Source organism: Echiichthys vipera (genome assembly GCF_963691815.1).
Source record: "Echiichthys vipera genome assembly, chromosome: 10".
In the NCBI taxonomy this organism is placed as follows: Eukaryota; Metazoa; Chordata; class Actinopteri; order Perciformes; family Trachinidae; genus Echiichthys; species Echiichthys vipera.
Genome location: NC_139835.1, coordinates 9,441,779 through 9,463,511, shown reverse-complemented (window position 1 = coordinate 9,463,511; position 21,733 = coordinate 9,441,779). Strand labels below are relative to the sequence as shown.

General features: G+C 42.0%; 1 protein-coding gene across 3 annotated transcripts in view; it reads right to left on the bottom strand.

The window, feature by feature from the left end:
- The window catches only part of hdac4 (histone deacetylase 4), a 143,403-nt gene that overhangs the window by 42,558 nt on the left and 79,112 nt on the right, over positions 1–21,733 (bottom strand). For all 3 annotated transcript variants that reach the window (XM_083922115.1, XM_083922117.1, XM_083922116.1), the window contains 8 exons: positions 14,224–14,436; positions 13,960–14,105; positions 13,304–13,475; positions 10,089–10,209; positions 7,996–8,114; positions 1,284–1,412; positions 330–436; positions 45–164 (listed from right to left, as the gene is read on the bottom strand). In XM_083922115.1, coding sequence (XP_083778241.1) covers positions 45–164; positions 330–436; positions 1,284–1,412; positions 7,996–8,114; positions 10,089–10,209; positions 13,304–13,475; positions 13,960–14,105; positions 14,224–14,436 — 1,127 coding nt within the window. The remainder of the gene's footprint in view (positions 1–44; positions 165–329; positions 437–1,283; positions 1,413–7,995; positions 8,115–10,088; positions 10,210–13,303; positions 13,476–13,959; positions 14,106–14,223; positions 14,437–21,733) is intronic.

Sequence of the window (21,733 nt, the reverse complement as noted above, 5' to 3'; positions counted from 1 at the left end):
TGCTGTGTTATATCATTATAATACTGTGCAGTGACTGTACTCACACTGCTAGAAGGGCCTGTGGCTGGCAGTCCCAGGGTGATGTTGGGCAAAGAAGGGGAGGTGTAGAGGGAGAGCTGGCTAACTGAACCTTCCCTTGCAGCCAACCTCTGAAGCAGGGAGGCCTGAACACACGCAGCCAAATGACATTACAGTAAATACTTACAGTCATAAAGTAGACACAATGTTACATACTGAACATTACATTGCCTCTATTTCACACACACGAATGCCAAGAGACACACATGTGCATGCACAGTGATGCAGATGTTGGCAGTCATGCTGGTTACCTCTCCTGGGCTGCTGGAGATGGTGACCCCGTTCTCACTGGGGATGTTACTGGAGCTGTTGTTGGGGGAGCTGGGACCTGAGCCCGGTGCACTGTTGCATGCAGATTCTAGAACACACACAACACAGGAATACGTTTTTTTTTTTTATTTCTTAATCGGCTCCAGCCCCCCGCGACCCCGACCCCGGGATAAGCGGTTGAAGATGAAAAAAAAAAAAAGATGAATTAATAAGACGCTGAACTTTCTGTTATTTCTTGTCCTTCTGGGGTGTATCATGTATGAGAAGCATGGATTTAAATGTGTTTTTTTATTTCCAAAACCTCAGTTACATGAATGATGATATTGTATTTTTACTTATTTATATGACACTGTTTGGAAAAAGCCATCAAACATCATGTTGCTAGGCAAAATGGTAGACTGTATTTAAAGATGGATGACACGTCTCCACTTCTTCTGTACAAAGACGACCAAAATATCCTGGATACAGGGCTTGTGCTGGTGACATTGTTTGGAGTGAGAGTCTATACAGCAGTGATCAGGCGGTAGTCAAAGTCAAGCCCATACACCCGTCTAGCTCAATCATTACAACCAAACCCACTTGAACACTGAAATAACAAAAACAACTCTTTAAGAAAAATTATTTGACGCATACTTTGAATTTTAGTTTGGCCCACATTCCGTCTGCTAACATTTGTCCTGTCATACACATGGGAGAAGTTACATTCAAGGCATTTTGTCCTGGTGAAAAGGATGGTGGTTTGGGTTTACAATAAACCTTTTCTGGCAGAAAGAAAAGGAGGGCTAACTTCTCCTGTTTCATCACGCCGTTCCAAATATGAGGCAGAATGTTGATGTATAACTCTCTTTTACGTGCTTATCAAAGTAATGTGAGAGCCAGCTTCTGCACATATTTATCATGAAACAACGGAATAAATCCAGTAACAAGAGTCTCACCAGCCACGTCTAGGGAACGCTTCTTGGCAGTCGTGATGGGACCATCTTTCCTTCGGAGCAGTGGGCTGCTGCGGCGCTCTGTTACCTTCTGCTTTAGCCGGGAACGAAGCTTCAGGTTGGGCTCGGAGGCTGACGAGACACAGATAGGAACAGGGACATGACGGAAAGGGTTTACAAAAATTTCTGTCTAGAGTAAGTCAAAACTTAAAAGTAGACCTTCTCTTATTTATGTAACACTGTGTGTTTAGAAAATGCCTGACACATCTAAGTGATGGCAGGGTAGTATTTGACTTCCATCTGGGCGACCCATTCTAAAAATATTAACGTGTTACACGCCAGCAAATGCCGCGCTTGTTCAGAGGCATGTAGTGGCGCTAAGGAGCCGGTCCCTATAGGCCACACTGTATGTGTTGGCTGACAGATACAGGAGCTGAGGTTAGCCATCGTCATGTGACAGTAGGAAGCAGCCAACTGGCAGCCTTCTTGACCCCATGCTTAATGATGCTGCCAGTGAACACTGCTTATTTCAATTACAACAACCTTCCACTGCCTGTCGTCACACGTGTTTGTCTGCATATGGGTATGTGTGTGCCTGGTTCTATATTTCTTGGGGCTCTGCCTTCCGCTTTGGATTTGCTCTGGCTATGTATCAGTGCGTGCCACATGAGGGCCAAACGGAGAAGAGGCAAGCATTCAGTATATTCTGGGAATCCTCTCAGGTCATGGATAGAACCTGACCTCTTCTAGACAACTTTGCCTTGGTGTCTCTCTGCCAGACAATCCCAGACACGGAAAGCTTTATTCCATTATCCACTGGCTTCGTTCCGTTCAGTTAGTTGAAGCTGGGCGGTTGACCAACGGTTGACCCGATGCTCGTCCCACGACCTTCTATCAAACAGACCCGGCTACATTCATTAGCCTCAGAGAAGGAGCTGGGGTTTTGGTACAGTCAAGTGGAAGAAATTGATTTCTCTGTGTGTACTGTAGCGATTTATTGTTAGAAGACCTATTCAGGGTCATTATAAAACTTTTTGGCCCTTGCTTACTGTAGCCTTGAACACTTATCAAGGTAGGATGAAGCTACAAAAAGTTGGAATGTAGTTTGATGAGGTACAAGTACTCTATATACCTCTTGGTCAGTACGTATAAAATGACTATAAAATTAATCTATATAGTCTCAGTATTTTTTCAAATGCAATTTTTAAATTTAAGGGGAACATGCCTGTGAACCTATTATTATTATTAATAATTTAAAAGAGAGCTTCTAAGTGGAGGGCACTCTTCCAAAGTCTTTGTTAAAAGGGATGGAGTGGGTCAGGTTAAAATGCTTTGCATTAGCTATAGGAGAAGAAAAGACTATGAGAGAAGGAGCCTAGTGCATTCCAGTTAAAGTTTAGTCAATTGCACAGGGAATTATAGTAGTCTCATATTTGGACATTACCACAATACTGACACAATTATTATAAAACAATATTTAAAGTGTTAGTTTAAGTTTAATGAATGCAGGCACATTATGTGAATGTTAGTATTTGCTGACAAAGTTTGTAGTAATTGTGTCATTCAACATGGTTTTTTTAAGCCTGTAGGATTCTGAAAGTGCTTTGAACATCCATGAATATGAATCATTATAATTTTTGTAAATGATGAGAAAAGTAAATGAGCCATGGGTCTGAAGATTCTTCTAGAATTAGATAACCCACTTACTACGCTTGCTAGAGACGCACAGTGTTGGAACTGCCACAATCAAAAGGGAACAGAGAGCTCTTGTTATATTTGCGCTAAATTATTAACAAACATTTGTAATGCTTAAAAAATATTTCCCAAGTGTGACAGGAAACATTATTAGCCTCCACTGTGAAGACCTACTGACAGTGGGCTGCAAAGGTGACAGAAACTGTGGTCGTTCTGGTGGGTAGCCAGAGGAGGAAAGACAAGGCACACAAAGATGATGGAATGGAGGAGGGGGTGGTCAAGGTTGTGTTTGTGTGTTCTGAGTCATTATGAAATGGAGAGATAAAAGAAGAGAGAGAGAAGGATAAACGGAAGGTTAGAGGGGCGCAAAGAGGACAGTAAAGGAGAAAGAGAAGGAGGGTGAAGTAGGGGTGTGTGTTTGCTGGGCACTGGTCGCCATGGGGTGTTCACCTCAGGACGCAGTGACTTTGAAGGGTGTTAATGCCGACTGGGCAAAAGCACACCAGTGTGCACACGTGCGAACACACTCGCTGCATAGGGCCCAGACTGGTTTTACTGCTGATGCTGATATTTTACTGTAGCCCTTTCTCTCTCCTTTGCCTCCACTCATCCCCTCCTCTCTCCACCTCCCTCTAAATCCCCACTTCTCGTCTTCTTTCCCCTGGCATAACTCCTTCTCCTCTCCATTGTTGAGCCTCTCACCCTAGTTCTTTTCTTTGCAAATGACACAGCATAAGCAACTGTTAATGACAGTTTATGTGCTGCCGCATTACATTCTTGATGGCGCAGAAAACGGCGTTTCTAAACAGCAAAAATCGCATTCTTGAAAGTTTTTTCAGATTTTCCGCCGCCTTCTGACCACTGTAACTCTGTACTGATCCTCTCCTGTCAGGCAGCAGCATGTCGTCTTCTGTGGGACACCAGGCTGCTACAACCCACAGTCCTGGCATTATTAGGTAACATTAAAGGTCCCATATTATGCTCATCAGGCTCATACTTTCAGGTATTTTTGGCTTCTACTAGAATATGTTTACATGCTAAAGTTGTACTCCGTAAGATTTCCATCTATTTAATTGTCTTTTAAGTTAATATGTATCAAAGAGTGAGTTAAACCAGTGGTGACTGATCATATGACCCACTAATGAAAGCACTTCTACTTGCCTTTTTGACGAGTATTAAAATATCCGTGTCTGTTGCGACATTTGCGGGCTAGATGTAAATAGGCTGCCATGTTGGTGACGCTGCTGACAGCTGTTGGTCTGTCGGCCCAGATCGTCACCAACGGTTACGCTGCACTAGCTTGTAACGGGAACTCAGGTATTAAGTATAATAGGAACATGTGTGTGTATGGATTTAAGAGGGTAAAATCTAGGGGAATGACTGGAAGTAGAGAGGTGAATGTGTTTTAATGAAGTTTACAAAAGGGCAAAAAACAAACGTAGTGACCATGAACGTGACAAGATGGAGAATCTGAAAGAACAGGCTCGTCTGCAGCTACATCTTACCACCATAGAGGCCGCTAGAAACCACGTATCTCAAATCTTATGGAGTACAACTTTAATGTTTAAAAAAACTCATTATTTTTCTCATCCTGTCTAACTGAATATTCCTGTATTCACACTCTGTCTCAAACTCTTCGTTTTAGCGCCTGTCTCTTTAAGGCCCCCCATCTGAAAAAGCCCAGTCTGCTCTGATTGGTCGGTGTTTATGGATCTTTCGCATCAGCGTCTCAGCATTGTCATTGCAGTTGGGGTGTGACTGTAACAGCGCTGTAGCTGCACTTTCTGATCCACTTTCACACTTTAAGATAGCCACTGAAAGTGTACAAAACCCAGTAAAGTACGTATTTCTACTCATCTGATGACATCAATACCAAATTAAACGTCTCTATAAGTGGTGCTTAATATTTCAATTAAAAGTGGAGGAGGAACCGCTTCACTGATACAAAACATATTGATCAGTTGCTCATCTGTTTGGACAGATGGGAGTCCTGAGCTTCCTGCTGGGGGAAGATGTGCTGCTCTTCGAATGAGAGGCAGAGAGGTAGGGAGATTTATGGAAATCAATAATGTAGATGGCTGAAACTCATCAGTGAAGCTTCCCAGAACATATGTTAATGATACATGACAGACAGACAGACAGACGTATTTTAGGGTCGACTATTGATGTGGTGGTGAATATTTACATAATGAGATCTTTTTATCATCAGTAAGCGGGTAAAAGGAAATAATAGAACAGAAAGAACAGCCGAGTGTGTTCAGAAAAATGACATTATTTTACTGAAATGCTGCTTTTTAAAGCAGGAATATGTATGTAAGTATGTCATATTATGATCTGAGATGATAGGATATAGGATGTCTCATGATATGGATATATGGGGCTGGATTATAATTGGTCATCTTTCAATAAAATACTATTGTAATGAAATCATATATCAAGTTAGTGTGATCTACAATTATATCGTCTAAACTGATAATAACAAGCTGTAAATCAAATTTTTCCGGAAAAAAATGCGCTGTGGAATATTCTCAGGGAATATCATTTGAAAATTGCAGTTTTGTTTTTACATCACACTATTTGTGTGCATGCATGGGAACTGTTCGGGTATCTGGATTACCTTAATTTTTCCTCTGATTTCACTTGTGCTCTTTGTACACTAGGTTTTTAAAAAATTTAAGTATTTAATCCACAGGACAAAAATACGCTTCACCATGTGGTTATTTCATATCTTTTAATTTCTATAATCACCAGAAAGCATGCTTTATCCTAATATATATCATTGGAGAAATGAAATGACCTATATCGAGATAGAAGATTTTGGCCATATCATCCAGCCCTATCCATATTATATTAACATTTTGCCCAGTGGCGTCCATTAATAGTTGTCACACCACACACACAAGTGCTAAACAGCAAAGCAGTTTGAGGTTCAAAACCACTGGGTTTGAGATTAGATGTATAAAATACTAGCCTTTTACCAAAGAGTTTGGTTGAGTCAAATAACTGGAAATAACCTTGTTCTGGAGTGAGACACACATCCACTTCCTTGCTCACTGTACTCTGTCAAACTGTAGAGCTGTGTTAAATAAAGAACATGGAAGTGCTATGCCATATGTGGGCATCCAGCGGGGTTTAAATGTTTAGTGTGGTATGGGAATGTGTGTGTGATAATGTGTGAAAGGGCGAGGGATAAAGGGGGTCAGCATGACAGGCCTGCATTTGTCAAGAAAGCCTTACAGACTTCCTGCCACAGCATTCAAAGTGGCCCTCTGTGTTCTCCATTATCACAGAGCCTCACAGACTTGGACAATGAGCCCCTGTTGTAATAAACTGTATGTCTGGCCTCGCTTCCTAACATACATTTAGAATTTACACGCATGTATTACACAACTGGGTCCCCACAGGCAAAAACGTCATGCGTGACAGCTCCAGTCGTCAAAGCGGCGCACAACTGTGGTGACCACTGTCGCTCTCTTCCTCTTGAACGCAGTTCATCTCTGTCTGCCCGTCTAATCTGATCTAATGTCTGCTCACTGTTGACACAACAGTTCCTCAATAGCCTGCATGCGCATGTCAGTAAATTCTCCTCACAAATGACACAAAGAACACTGCCTTCAACTCCGTTTCGCCTAAAGTGTTCTTGATGTATGCACAGGGATGTTGTGCCGTAGTGCCTGCTGTACTTTGTGTCAGTATGAACTATGGAACTGTAAGTTGTGAATATTTCTCAGCCCCACTAAATTCCTGAATTACATGTGAGTGTCCCTGAAAGTTGAAACTTGCTGTGTGAGGTTGTGTGCCAGGATAAATCATTCCTGCCTCCAGCTCACAGCAGGTGGGCAGGAGTGCAGAGTACACAGAGCTTGGCCTCCAGCTGTGAAAGCAGGCAGCGATACTGCCTAAGCAGCTGTGGACGCTAAGTGAACAATCACAACTTGGCCATACTTGACTTGGACTGAAGGACGGAGAAATAACAGTCGGATGCATCCAGAGGGCAGGAACTGATGGTTTTTACGTGCTTCCTAGAACACTACTCAGAGTAGTCAAGGGCTGTTTTGTTAAACGGTTTGATCAATGATGTCTGTGAAGGAGTGTCCCTGAATGTGTGTTTCAATATTTAACAGGAGAACAGCCAACTGGCTTTAAAGAAAAAATACATTTTTAAACCTCATGATGAAGCACAAGCTGAATAGAAGTAAGAAATCAATTTTCAGGCTCCGATCCTCAAAAATTTCCACATTCATCATTGTAAGAAAAAAACAGGTTTAAGATAATTTAGAACTTTTTCTTGGCTGCCAACCAGTAACTTCCTGGAGCCTGCTCCTTGCCCAACAGCTGGCCCTGGCAAGGAAATAGTCCAGCACACAACTGCTCGTAAAATTGTCAGATTGGCCTTTCTACACTTTCGGCTTCACAAACGACGTGTTGGTTAAAAGATTTTCTCATATGAACTCTGGACAATATCCGATTAATCAGGAACGGACCCTGTCCAAAGTTGCCCTTTCACACATGCAGAACACAACAGGACACTGTGCATACTTTCCAACTTACTAGAAATACTCTGTTTGGTCAAGGGGTGTCGCTTGGATAAAGCATGCAGGAAGCAGGATATGGTGTGAACTACACAGTGATCATGTAGCCAGTTCGTGATTTGGTCATAAACGACAACAGTCTCTCGCCATTCCTTGAATTTTTGGATAATTTTGGCGTCATTCCCATAGGTCATTCCTCATAGACAGAAGTTCCCAAATCCTGTCGTCACTCCAGTTAAACTTTTCCGTTTGTTGCCTTTGTGTAAATGACCCTTATTCTTCACCCTTGAATGTTTGTATTCTTCCGATTTTGCACAAGCCGCATGATAGAAACATCATTAACACGCCCCCTGGCTCACTGTGAATTCTCCACACATGAACTTTTGTATTCACACATGGGATCAATTGGACATGACACAGACAGCTTTGAAACCCAATAAGAAACTTAATTAGCTAAGAAGAAAAACAACTTTGACACTATTGTGTACCTGTTTTGCGGAGAGGGAAGTCGTCTTTTGAGTCGTATGTCCCCAGCATCGGATGGGTGTACGCTGACAATGCTGTTTGGGGAGGGGAGCTCTGGTCCAAAGAGCTGTGCTGGGTTTTTCTAAAAAAAAAAAAGGTAATGAATACATTTATTAATGTATGCTTGCCAAGCTCGATCTCTACCTACGGTCAATTACCGGATAGACACAAGCACAAACATAAAAGGTGTAGTGACAAAGACAGCTTCCATTTCCTTCCCCAAGGTCAACACTTTAAAAGACTCAGCAGAGTGGGAAACGTGGGTGGAAAGGAGAAAGAGACAGAGTAGAGTAAGGGGGCCGAGAGTCAAAGCTGCTTGTCTTTTCACCATAAGACAGCAAAGAGGCTACCGAAAGTTGGGGGAGGTAAGAGATGCAAGATGAGACTGAGCTGAGGAGAAAGCAAACAGGTAGGAGAGTAAAGAAATATGATGGTTGTGACCATAATGGCAAACCATTTTTTCTCACCGATTGTTCTATCGTCTCCTGCCTTGGCAGAAACGTTCGACTGCTTAAAGCCTCTTCAAATATTTAGAGCACATGAGAGGCCATTGTCTTCTCTCTCAGCCCACTTCAAACACATGCACACACAAACACACCTCAAAGAGAGCCAGCTGTCAATCACCGACTACAAACGCAGGCAGAAAAAAAGCCTTGTTCCATCAACATTTTCTGTCCTGTTTCAAGACAACTGGCAGAGACTATCAGAGACGGCAATGTTGTTGATGTTGATGTTCTTACAGTACACAGGCAGGGACAACCACACAACAGGGGTTCACTACACCACAAGGTTTGCCATATTTGTAAAGCCACGATGATGAGGGACTTCCATGTTGCTCATCATTGTGGATTTTATGTTTGATAGTTTCTCAGTGTGGAAATTCTTTTGAGCATAGATGAGAAAAAGGCACCAACTCAAAGGCTTGTGGATATCTGATAGCTTCGGAATCACAGGTTTCATCTGTCTCTTCTTTTTAACCCTTGTTCTTTTTTCTTCTATTAAACCAGAAATGCACATCATAAAGTAACATTTAAAGATTGCGCAAAGGTTAGTATGAAAGAGCAAAAAGAAAAGGATCTCATCTTTCATTTGCTTTCCAATGTTGCTTTTCTGCATTATTTTGTAGAAGTATTTAATATATATGAGTTAACTTTATAATTTGTTGTTCAAGCTTTCTAAAGCAAGAAATGCAAACATATCATGCTTGCTGTAGAATGAATGCATTTTTATAATTTCAGGCAGTTACTGTAGGTGACAAAGACAAAGAGTTGTATATAGAGTAGAAGAAAGCTCCGCCTCTCTCTCACATACTGTATCATATCAAATGTATTATACTTAGTAAATTGACCTAAAAAGGCAATATCAGTTTAACTGTATGCTTCATTCAGAATATATTTACCTTTATCTATTCTCTCGTCAAAGCCACGAGACTCCATTGACAAAAAAAGTTATTTTACCGTGCAGAACACAGGAGTTGCTGGTCTACCGCTGCCTCGATCAGCTGGTTTGTTTGTTAGTTCCAAACCTTTTAAAACACCAAATTCACATAATAATACAAACAAACTTACCAATCAAGGCAGCAGTACACCAACAACGCTGGTGTTCTGATAGGTAAAATTACTGTTTTTGTCAAAGAAGTCCGGTGGCTTTGATGAGAGCATAGATTACAGCTTCAGTTCCGCCTTGTAAACTTAAAAGATGATGACTGACAGCTAGAAAGAGTGGTGAAAATATTGTATATGTATATGCATATTCACTCAAACTGATATTTTCTTTTTCAGGAGGGCCTTTTTTATGTGGCTATAATACATTTTGCTGGTGCCCCTGTCCATAGCAGTACATTGCTAAGCTTCCGTGTTGGTACTCCTGCCTGCTTCTCCAAACTGGGGGAGTGTCGACCACCATCTACTGTAGGTACTGACAATGGATAAGTATATCATGCAACCCCACTTCAAAATACCAGAACTATCTGTTTAATTTTGCAGAAATTCAGAATTTACAACCAGTCACATTCCGAGCAGTAAGCGTTTCTGTAGTGGTGGGCTGTGACACTCACCCATACCAAAAGCGTGGGTCGCTGGGCAGACAGTGGTTTAGGTTTCGCTGAGCCAGGGCTTTCTTCTTGTTCAGGACAAACTCCTGAAGTCGCATCTTAACCTCTGTACTGGCCACTGCACCTGATAGAGAGATAGAGAGAACAGGGGAGATCAGCAAACAAAGGTTTGCACACGCTTTATTTTCTGCCTCATACAAAATACACTTCCTTCAATATTGCATTTATGTTGTACTTCAGTGCCTCCACTGTACTGTACTATCCAATCTGTGACACTAACATGAAAATTATAACAACATCCATCCATACTTCCACAGATAATGGGTTTGTAACTACATGCAGGGCGCATAGTGTTGCATCACAGTTTCACGGAAATCCCACAGAGACGAAAGCCGTGCGCTGCAACTCGCCTTGAAGACGCACATTATGAGTTACATTCAGCTCCCGGTCTCTCCTCAATTACCACCCTCATTTCACAGCTACAAACAAATTGTCCAGGGAGAGAGATGTGGCGACGAGTGACAGGGAAAGAGAGACAGAGACAAAAAAGTGAGGAACGGAGTTAGGAGAGCAATAAAGAGGGCAATAAAAATGTGTTTTGAGAATACAGGAATAACAATGGAGGTGTGTTTGCCTAAGAATGTGACAGAGGGAGTGATAACAGGGGATGTGTCAAGCTTGAGAAAGAAAGTGGTAAATACAGTATGTCAAGAGCTAATATATGCTCACTAAATCACGGTGCAGGTGGAAGTGCTGACATCCCAATATGTCCGCTTTGCCACTGAAGGAAATTGGCTTTTATGAGACTGCCTTCTATGCAATTTATTGCAGTACTTAACAAAGCTTCTTCTGTTTACAACCCAATGCTCTTTCCATAGACGTCAATCTATAGGCTCACTCTGCCTAGCAGAGAATGGTTGAGGAAAAGGACATTACTGGCAGAAGATTATGGACCCAAATGTAATAACAGTTAAGTATTAACAGTATATTCAAATGGACTTGTGCTGATATGTTTGTTAAAAAATACATTGTAGCCTGCATAATTGACTGACTGATTAACTTTACTACAAGGATTACTATGAAATATCTATTTTGTGACTGCATGACTAGTATCAATGTGAACCGTGTAACAACAGGCATTGAGTTAGTAAGTTGAAAGGTCCCATAGGATGCTCATTTTCAGGTTCATACTTGTATTTTGGGTTTCTTCTAGAATATATTCACATGCTTTAATGTTCAAAAACATATTATTGTTATCATTAAGTCTGTCTGAATTGACCTGTAATCATCTCTTTATTTCTGAAATGTTTAATTTTCGCACCTGTCTCTTTAAACTCTCCTTCCAAAAGAACATAGTCTGCTCTGATTGGTCAGTGTGACTGTAACAACACTGTAGTATAGCATAGTTGTGACATCACAACCGTACAGAAGTCCTGATGGGTCGTTAAAAGACACAGTTTCTGAATACAGGCTGTGTGCATTTCTTTGTGGATTGAGCATTTTGATACTTTCACAGTATTTAGATATCACCACCTATGTTGGTGATAGATAAATCAACCAATCAGATCAACCAAGCGAATGACGTACTAACAGAGCGTTGAGGCAAAGTAAACAACATGTTGGTAAAGGATATTTGCCGTTTGTGTAACGTGAATTTATGGATAAAGGCACAATATCAGGTGCCCGGTCCATATTCCAACACAAGGATCCAAGAGAAAAAAGCGTTAACGAGCGGCTTGCTTGATAGCTGCGCTCATCTCATCCATGGAGGCCGCCATGTTGTTTACACTGAACAGTTGTTTCTCAGTCCGTCTGACTTCGACTCGCCTCAAAACCAACGCTGATTGGTTCAGTCGCTTGGGCAACCTTCTCTAAATTTTCTGTGCCGCAACTTACCAGACTGATCTGCAAGTAAACTACAGTAGAGGCTAGAGATTCTGTCTACAGGGAGAAAAAAAAGTGTTGAGATAAATATAAATATATATTTTTTTTTTCCATAGAAGTAAAGCGCAGATATGAAGCCAATATAACTGTCAAAAGACCATTTAATTTCATTTTGTGTGCAAGTTGCGGTCAAAGTAGAGGAGCCCTCAAATCTCTAGACGTTCCCCAGCCGAGCCACTGTGTAACTGCTCCGACCTGTTAACATGGGCACCGGGGGGAAAAAGTTCTGCGACGCACATGTGCGGCTCAGGCGAGATGTGTGGCCCAGCTTTTACACACCAAATAAATTGCTATGATCTGGGAACAACAGTGATAAAAAGGAGTCCAAGCTATGGGGAATAAAATAAAGCGGTCAGACAGTTAGATAGATTTCAAACAAATCCCCAGGAAAGTCAAACTTATTTGGAGGAGAAACAAAAAGGGAAGTGTGAAATTATTACCCCAACTGTCCACTGTAAACATCCATCATAGTTCAGACCTACTTCCTAATCTCCATGACTTCCCCCAGCGGCTACAGTTACATACTGTACACAGTTTGCCAACATTTCTGGCACACTTTTGATTTTATAACTGAATCAAGTGGTTTAGATAATGTGGCTGAACGGCTGGCTTGTTTATAGGCAGTCTGATCGTCTGACAGCTTGTGTTTCTGACATTGTTGTAGAAATGTTTTCAGCAGCAAGTTGCTTGGTGAGTACAGTGTAATCATGAAAGATGCAATGGTGGCCAAGGCAACAGAAATAAGTTGAAAATGAACAAAATTATCTTTTAAAAAGGAACAAAAATAAATGGATGAAGTCAAGGTATATAGCAAGTTCTCTGGTTTAACTTCATTCCTATATTTTTCACCAAACAAACCAACGCTGGGAAAAGAGAACAAATGACACAACAAGGCCATGTGTACCACTTGAATGGCTGCTCCTCTGGCCTTGTCTTGCCGCTCTTATTCTGATATTCCCTGTGGTAAATGTGCGAGGTCAGGCTGCTCTGACTGCTGGGCAATAAGGACAGGTGCTGTGACAAAGGGGCTGGAGGGGCCAAGTCTCTCTGACACCTGCTGTGATAATACGACACAGTGCTTCAGCACAGTTACAACAGATGTTGGCAGCATTCAGGAGATGGAAAGTGAATAAATGATAGGTCAGATATGACGGCTTTATTTAGAGCTTGTTCATGGCACTATTGAGCTGCATGAACCCACTTATACTCATAACTAATCTCATGTAGGTCACTTTACATTTCTCTCAGTAAAAAAGTGTACGAATGCAACTTACTCTCCTGTCCCCTCTCCTTGTTTTTGAGCTGGAGGAGTTTATGTTCCCGCTGCTGCTTCTCCATTTCTTGCTCATGACGCTGCTGCTCCATCTTCCTCTGGTGCTCCAGCAGCTCTTGTTGGTGCTTGAGGGCCAGTAAATCCTGTTGGTGCTGGTGGAGAGAGAAACAAGACTATAGAAAGGAGAAAGTACAAGGAGACAGAGAAGATGGGTAAAGCACACTAAACAGGATGAGCAAAAAAATACAGAAACTGATAATCTATGATTTTTAAGCTATTCTAAGGGACATGACATCACCAAGCAAAGTCCAGTATGCTACATGCTAACCAGGAGACTTAGTAGATTTGTAGAAAACACATCAAAATTATTCTCATACTCAGATCTTCCTCACTGGCTGACTTTTTTTTTGCCGTGGCAACACTAGGCAGGCTTTTGTGAGTTACACACAAAATACACACACACACAAACTTTACTGTGGCCAAGGTTCCCATGGAGATGACTAAGCAACAAAATACTGCCACCAGATCAGATTACACTCACATCACTTAAGTGTACACATGCACATGCTTCCTCCTGTCCTTCCCATGGTGCATTTCTGCTGAATACAGTCCTACAGTAGCTGTATCCAAGGAAGGACTCCCTCCCGATCCACTCACCTTGACATGTTCCTGCAGCTGGACTTCATGTTGTCGCGACAGCTGTTCATGCTGCCTCTGGAACTCAGCAATCAGGAGCTGTCTCTGGAGCTGTTGCTTGTGTTTGAGAGTTACCAGCTCCTGCTGCAGCTGCTGCTCCTGGTGGTCTGTAGGATATTTTCAAGACATTAGAGCTCATAGAAGCAGAGGTGTGTTTGTAGTTAATAGCGAGGATAGGACTTTTAACCGCAAGACATTACAACAAGAGAGATCCTCCCCACTTACTGATGACTGGCCCGCGACCTGGCTCGGAGGACGCGGGACAATTTGTGGAGACAGGCGGTGTAGGGTGGGGTTGGGGAACAAGGCCAAATGGGGGCTGCTGGTGATGGTGATGGTGGTGGTGGTGGGGGTGGTCCACTACGCGCAGGTCCATGGGAAGGATTGTCGTTGCGGTTGGTGGCACCTGCATGGGCAGTGCTGCCGTGCTCACGTCCACTGGAGGAGGACAGACAGGGAGAGGAGAGGAGAGGAGAGGAGAGGATAAAGATTGTTTAGAACAGCAGCAATAAAGTACTTACAATGCATATTTCTAGACACAAAATGAATGGCGTCTTGCACACATTTTTACACTGCATGATGCCACCTTGACTCAACCACTGCAGCCCTGACCTGCTGAAGTTGTGTTTTCAGTGGCTTTTTCGGGGCTACAGCCCTATGGTAGCTCTGTGTGTTTTGGCCATTTATTTTTATTTTCGAACATCCATATGAGAGCGATTGTTGTGTTACAGACGTAACTTTCATACTTTCGGCGGTGTTATGTTTTGTCACCGGCTGTCTGGGGCTCTGGAGCTAATATAAGTCTCCTGTTATTTTGCTATCTAAAAGCATTAATTACGAGGCAGCTAAATCAGGAAATGTTGGGTTTTCATCTGCAACTCAACACTCCTCTCTCTCTTTCATCTCCAAAACAGACACACAAAACTCAACTTCAGTATCAGGTACCAGGTATACTCCACAACTTTAGCTAACAGGAAACCAAAAAAAGCGAGTCGAGTTGAGAACACACGCTTGCCAATCTTTTTTATATAAACAAATGAAACTGCAGTGTAGAGTTGAATATCCTCAACACGGCTAAAAGCCCAGTCTCCTGAGGGAATTATTAAAGAACATTCATGTAATTTTCTTCTCAGAATATTTAGCACAATTGAATAATTAACTCAAAGTCCAAAATGTTTAATATCCTTTGATAGCAGCCAAAATACCCTGTCCTCTCTGATCCAAATAAGACATATGAACACTTGTTACATCATCTGTCTGGGCACTGCAGCCTTGACTGTTGCACTCAGCATTACACACTGTATTGGTTGTTGGCAAACTAGGGACTTAAGCCTGTTTTAGAGTAGTATGGATTTGGTAAGAGCATTAGCAAAACACTAAAAACATAAACTGTGTCTGTAATTTAGAAAGCGTGGATCATCAGTGACATTCTGTGCTGTGGTGGGAGCAATGTGTAAATGAAGCCTCCATCAAAATACTCTTAACACACATCCGTACAAACATCATTCTCAGAGAAACCCTCTACGCACACTTTTCTGTACGCAGAGGACAAAATAGCACACACCAGGGGAAGAATGATGAAACATGGCAGCAGAGAGCAAAAACAATCCCCCTGCGACATGAGTTTCGCAGCAGGGATTTGCTGACACGCATACAGACTTACTGTGTGTATTTGTGTAAATGTGTTTCCACTTTGACTGTGTATAGGTGAACACTACATTCTGCTTACTGTAAGTGCAATGCTGACAGCGTACTGCATGTGCTCCCTGTGTATTGTCTACAGAGAAGGCAGAGTCGTGTGTGATGTTGAAGAAGATGGATTCCCGGTGCCATCGGAACATCTGAGAGGATGTAGACGACGATATGGCCACAACAATCTGTATCTGTCACAGTCTACATAGGCACTGCACAAACACACAGGGTTCGACTAAACAAAGGTCACAGGTATGAGCTCTACAAATGTCATGACCAAAAGTTAAAATATCACTGAAGCCTTCCCTCGCACAAAAACAGTTAAATAGCCTGGTACAACTGTTTCTCTTACGTCCCTTATGTTACATTAAATCTGCAACATTCATTCTGCTTAACTGAATAATCCGGTGAAGTAGTACAGGCCTGTAGCGCTGTCGAAACATGGATACTAAGAGCAAACATCCCTCCATCGACATGGTTGACATGCAAAAACCGGAGTATTAGTGCGATCAGATTATTTCTTCAAAACAAGCAAACAACACAGCAGCTTACACTCAAACAGTAGTAGAACCTGACACAACATCAGGGGAAGAAGAAAAAAAGAAATGCACAAAATCTTTGCCAAATTTAAAGCTTTGATATATAACTGGGATGTGGCGTGCAGGCTTCATCTTTCTGTCCAAAACTGGCATTGCTTCCGACACAGTTGCAACATGAGCTTTATCAAGTTAAACCAATTAAAGTAAGGTAAACCAGATGTCTATTTTTAGTTGCTGTGTGTTACAAAAAATAAGAAAACTGAACAAGAATCATTTACAGCTTTAAGGTTCTGCATGACAAAATCTTCAAAAGCATGCAACTACATAAATTCTCAATATGTGCTTGCTATCTGAACTCAGGAACAAAACCTTGTGTGTATCATTTAGTCCTTTCTGATCAATAAGTGCTCTGTAGGGAACCACCTTGCACCACGCTGAGCCCTCTGCCAGTTATCAATGCCCTAAAACTAGTGGAGAGCGTCTCCGACCTATCAAGGATGTCCTGGCATCCCCAGTGACCAATGAGGTGGCGATGGAGTTGCAGTTACTTGCTGAGATAGCCAATGGCATCTTTGGTACCGGGCAGGTTTTGACTGCGGGGAGGAAACTTAACACCACCCAACGGGACAGCAGCGAGAGAAGAAAGGGTGTGGCCGGGGGCCAGACATGCTGGTGCTTCACTGGTGCACATGTGTGTGCAATGTGTCACTATACCGTACTTGTGAGGACTGAAAGCTGGACGTTATATGTAACTGTTTTTTGTTTGGACTCATATGTTTGAAAAGACAGAGGAATGTGAGGGCCTTATTTCTGGATTTCAGGGAAGAATCCAGCTCACGTTTCGATTATAAACTGTTCTTGATGTTAATAAAACTCAGCTGCTTTTATCAACATTTTATTAAGCAGTTTAAGAAATAAATACAACATTCAAAGGGAAAGGTCAGGCGTGTACTGATGAGGAAGCTGTTGATTCCTGCACCTCTGACCTACAAACTTGTATGTTTGTCACTTCCAGATAAACAAGTGTATAGAAAGTGAGGCACACTGTTGTTATTCTCACTCTGGGCACTCTGTACCAATCATCCGTGTTAACCAATTCTAAACAAAGCCTTTCACTGTTTACCATGATGAACCCTCAGCCCACCACCTCTCCCATTCACTGTACACCCACATGCCTGTCAACTGTTTACACACACATATAGTAAACAAACATCAAGGCCGAACAAACAAAACCTTTTTTTTGGGGTCAGTGCGCTTCAAATCAAGCGGTACCCATAGGACCCATTCTAAGGGCCCCTAGGTGCCAGCTATTATAGCACCACACCGCCTAACGTGCATGGATCATCACTTCAATTAATGCCTTTTCTGCGATATATTTTCCCATAGACTATAGAATAGAAAGACTGACCATCGCTATTTCTTCTAAATTGGGCCCTGGGCGACCCCTGGAGTGACCCTTGCACTCGCTCCTGACCCCACACTATTTATGTATGGTTCCCCAAGTGCCTTACTCTCTAAACATGCTGGGCTTCACAGAGGCTGTTTGTTTTGACAGACAAATGGGGCCTCAACCCCCCAAACGACAAATTAAAATTGTACACATTCTGCTTCCAAGCTTTAACAAGCAACAACAAAATCCAAGCAGCCTTTTTACACACACATTATTAACCCAGAGTAAACTTGAGCCCACAAAAGGTTTACTAAAGAATGCCCATCCAGACAATAGTAGCTGCTGGACAAAGGCAGGTGTAAAAGATGGAGAAAAAGAGTAAATAAATATTTGTTCATGTGAGCATTATGTAGTGTAATACCGCCATAGCATCTACTATAAATGCTCATACTAAAATATATGATCTATTTATAAACAGGGTGATGTGCAGAACCATGATTCATGAGCTAAACAGGTCGGAGTGAGCGCCTCTGTCAACTAAAGTCAAAACCAAAACTACTCTGTGTGTCTGTGACAGGAGGTGACCTGAGCAAATGGAAATGCAGCTCTAACCTCATGCCAAAGGGTGTCACCTGATCTGAAAAAAACTAACTAGGCTGCACCACTACACCTACCCAGATGCAAGCAGTTTCATTAAACAGGCGAGTGCACAAAATAAATAAAACTGCATCTACAAAAAAAATCCTTTTTGTATACCTGTGTCATACTGTGTTTCCATGTGCAGTGTGATGTGCACATAAACTTTATTCTGGCATGGCAGAAAAAGAGATTCTTGAAGCCACTTGTTTACTTTGTTAAGGGGCTGCAGATGGAGACAGTTGGAGATGGAGAGGAAGAGGAAGAGGGAGGTGGTGTAATCACTCCTCAGACCAGCTGTTGGAGAGGCTGACCACACTGGCTGCTGGCACATTAACACTGTACTCAGTGCCTTAGCTGTATGCAGGATGTGACGTCAGCTGCACAAAGAGGCATTCAGGAACTTAAACCATTTCATGGAGCATATTTACTGTATGTGTCAACACTACAGCCAAGACCGGAGCCGGAGTTATTAGAGCTTTGTATTTTAAGGTAGTTTCTGTTTTTATCTCATTTTTCAATTCAGTTTTGTTTCAGTTAGTTTCCAGTGAGTGAGTTTGCTCTTTTCTGTTTAGTTTTGTTCGTTTAATGTTTAGTTATAGTTCAGTGTTAATTAGTTTTTAGTATTATAATAATTATAATATGGGGTATTTGTCAGGGGCAAGAATTAAGAAATTCAGAATAAAGAGGGTGTCCAAAAAACATGTACAGTATACACACTTTAGCAGCTGATAACTCAAATTATATATATATATATATATATATATATATATATATATATATATATATATATATAATATGGGGATACCTAAAAGACAAGGTCTATGCTATGAGACCTGCAACAGTCACTGAACTATTGAACGTGAATACACGCAAATACCAAGGGAATTGTGTTGTGATGTGTGCGGTTCCATTGCTTCGCGTTGTCAACAGTGTCTGGATCAGAACGAATGTCAGTTTGACAGGCGGTGACAAAACAACAAAATTATGTTTGTAAATGCTGTTACATTTTGAAAATGTAATGAATTTTAATAACTTCTTAACAATTATTTAAAGTGTTCACATTTTTTGGAACACCCTGTATATTACAACACAACACTTTGTGAATGCAATCAACTCATTGTCATGTAGACATCTCTGTCTTAATAAACCGATACACCCCTCATGCTTGTTCTGACTAAAACTTTAGACATTTCCTTAACATATATATTTTACATTTATTTTTGGTTGTTTTTTTTTGTAAGGACACAATATTGTTTCAGTTAGTTTTTGTCTAAGCCTTCTTTTAGTTTTTAGTTTAGTTTCAGCCAGCCATAATAACCTTCAACTGAACCACTCTTTTTTCCATTCCAAGTTATTTCAGTGTCCTGATGAATGTTTTGTTTTTACTTCTATGGTGTCATCTTTTGGGACATTTAACAATATGTAACAAAAGTGAGAAACCTTGGGAACAAATGTTTTGTGGTGTGGAGTTGTTTCTGAGATTCTTCAAAAATCAACGTTTATCGATCACATAATTGCTGTTTTTTTGTTGGTTACACAATTCTGCTCTGGGTAATTGCTTTATGCTATTTTAAAGGAAACACATCTGGGCCACATCTGACTGACAGTTCCTGGTCAAGCTGACATGACTACAGGATCACAGTATGAAAGAAACAACAACAGCCATCTGAAAAACAGTCCTCCGAAGCATGAAATATGGCAATGAGTAAGCAAAGCTTTGTGAATGGCAGCACATAAACAGGGCGACATACAGCACCCAGCAGGATGCAGGCACCTGTGAAGTAATTAGCCCAGCTTACAAGGATGGCACTGCATGTGGCATGAGATAATGGTGCCGAGCCAACGGGAGGAAAGGCACATGTACAAGCTGACTCACCCTGACAGCAGCGGACATAATAATGCAAACATTCCTGATGCAGGTATGGCCAAACAAGTCCCAATGCAGGCTAACAAGTCATACAATATGTGATTATTAACAGATTCATCACATAAACACTTTGCGTGTCTAAAATGTCACTAAATAAAAACTAGAGGCCATCTTGAGATGGGATCACATCCCCCACAACGCCAAACGCATGAAGTGGGGGGGCAATGGCACATTCCCAACTTTCTGTCCCCCTACTTCCAGCAACCCTTGCATCGAGCCACACCCATCATTGAACCCTGCATTCATTTTGACCTCAGCTACACACCTGTAAAGTGTTGTGACTGCATCTTTCATGGTTATCGAGTCAGTGGCGTAAAGTGGGGGAGACCAGACTTCCCAAACTTTTTTTACACCTCTAATGCAGCCTGCATGCTCGGACCACACCCGTTTTCAAACTCAGCCTTCATCTCAACTACACACACACACCTGTAATTTTTCTGAACTGTATCTTATCCACAGACTTCTAAACACTACAGCAAGGGTCTCGAGGATCACATTTTCCCATGAAGACTCAAACACAGACTGAACAGTGAAAACAGTACCAGAGTCGCTTTTGTGGCTGGTAATGGCATTATCTGTTACTGACAACTAGGTCATTTATAACAGTATGCAGTAGGTTCTAAATGTGTTGTAAATGTGTGGTGGTTGAAGGACCATTAAAGCTATGAAGGACCATTAAAGATGAGGGGCGGATGCAAGATAAACTCTGTTGATTTCCAGACGGGAAATTGTGTTTACATTGTGAAATCCCATGGAGTTGTGAGGTTTCCTTACTGCAGGCACAATGATGTGAAATCTGACTGAACACTCCAAACACTGACACAATCACGGTTGGTGAAATGTGCCTTCTCTTCTCTGTCCCTCATCTGTTCATCCATCACTCTCTGCACCCATCTATCCACGACTCTGCTCCTCCCTCCATCCTTCCTCTCACCCCCCCCCCCCCCCCCCCCCCCCCCCCCATCTCTCCTGTGATCAGCCTAAGATCATGGATCACACAGAGGGAGTTATTTATAGACCAGGATTCCCGAGGGAGCTCCTCGCCCCATCGGGCATATATGCACTCAGACAAACCCCCCCTGCATGTTTAGTTGCAGTTTAGAGTGCACCACCTCATTAAAATTCAGACGTGGCGACCTAATATCAACACAGTGTGTGTGATCAAAACAAAGCTATGCACAAAAATACAAAGGGACAGCAGAGTAATGCCAGCAGATTAAGAATGAAAAGCAATCGCTGACCCAGCTGTGAGCCTAAGACACACAGGTGCTGGCTGAGGAGGGAGGCAAACGGCATGGCGACTGGTGGGATTGTGGCTAGCGGTTGGTTGGACAGGGGAGGAGGGGTGGGGCTACAGACGGAAGAAGGACCAATGATTGTAGGCAACTTATTTAACACATGGCCTGCATGTGCATTCAGCTCAACGCTTCACTGTCAAGTCTGGGATGGGCGTGTACACATGTTGATGTATGTAATTGTATGTCCCTGCAGTGTGGTAGTTTGTTGTACTGTGTCACCACCTCTTTGTTTTTTCATCCCTCTTTTCTC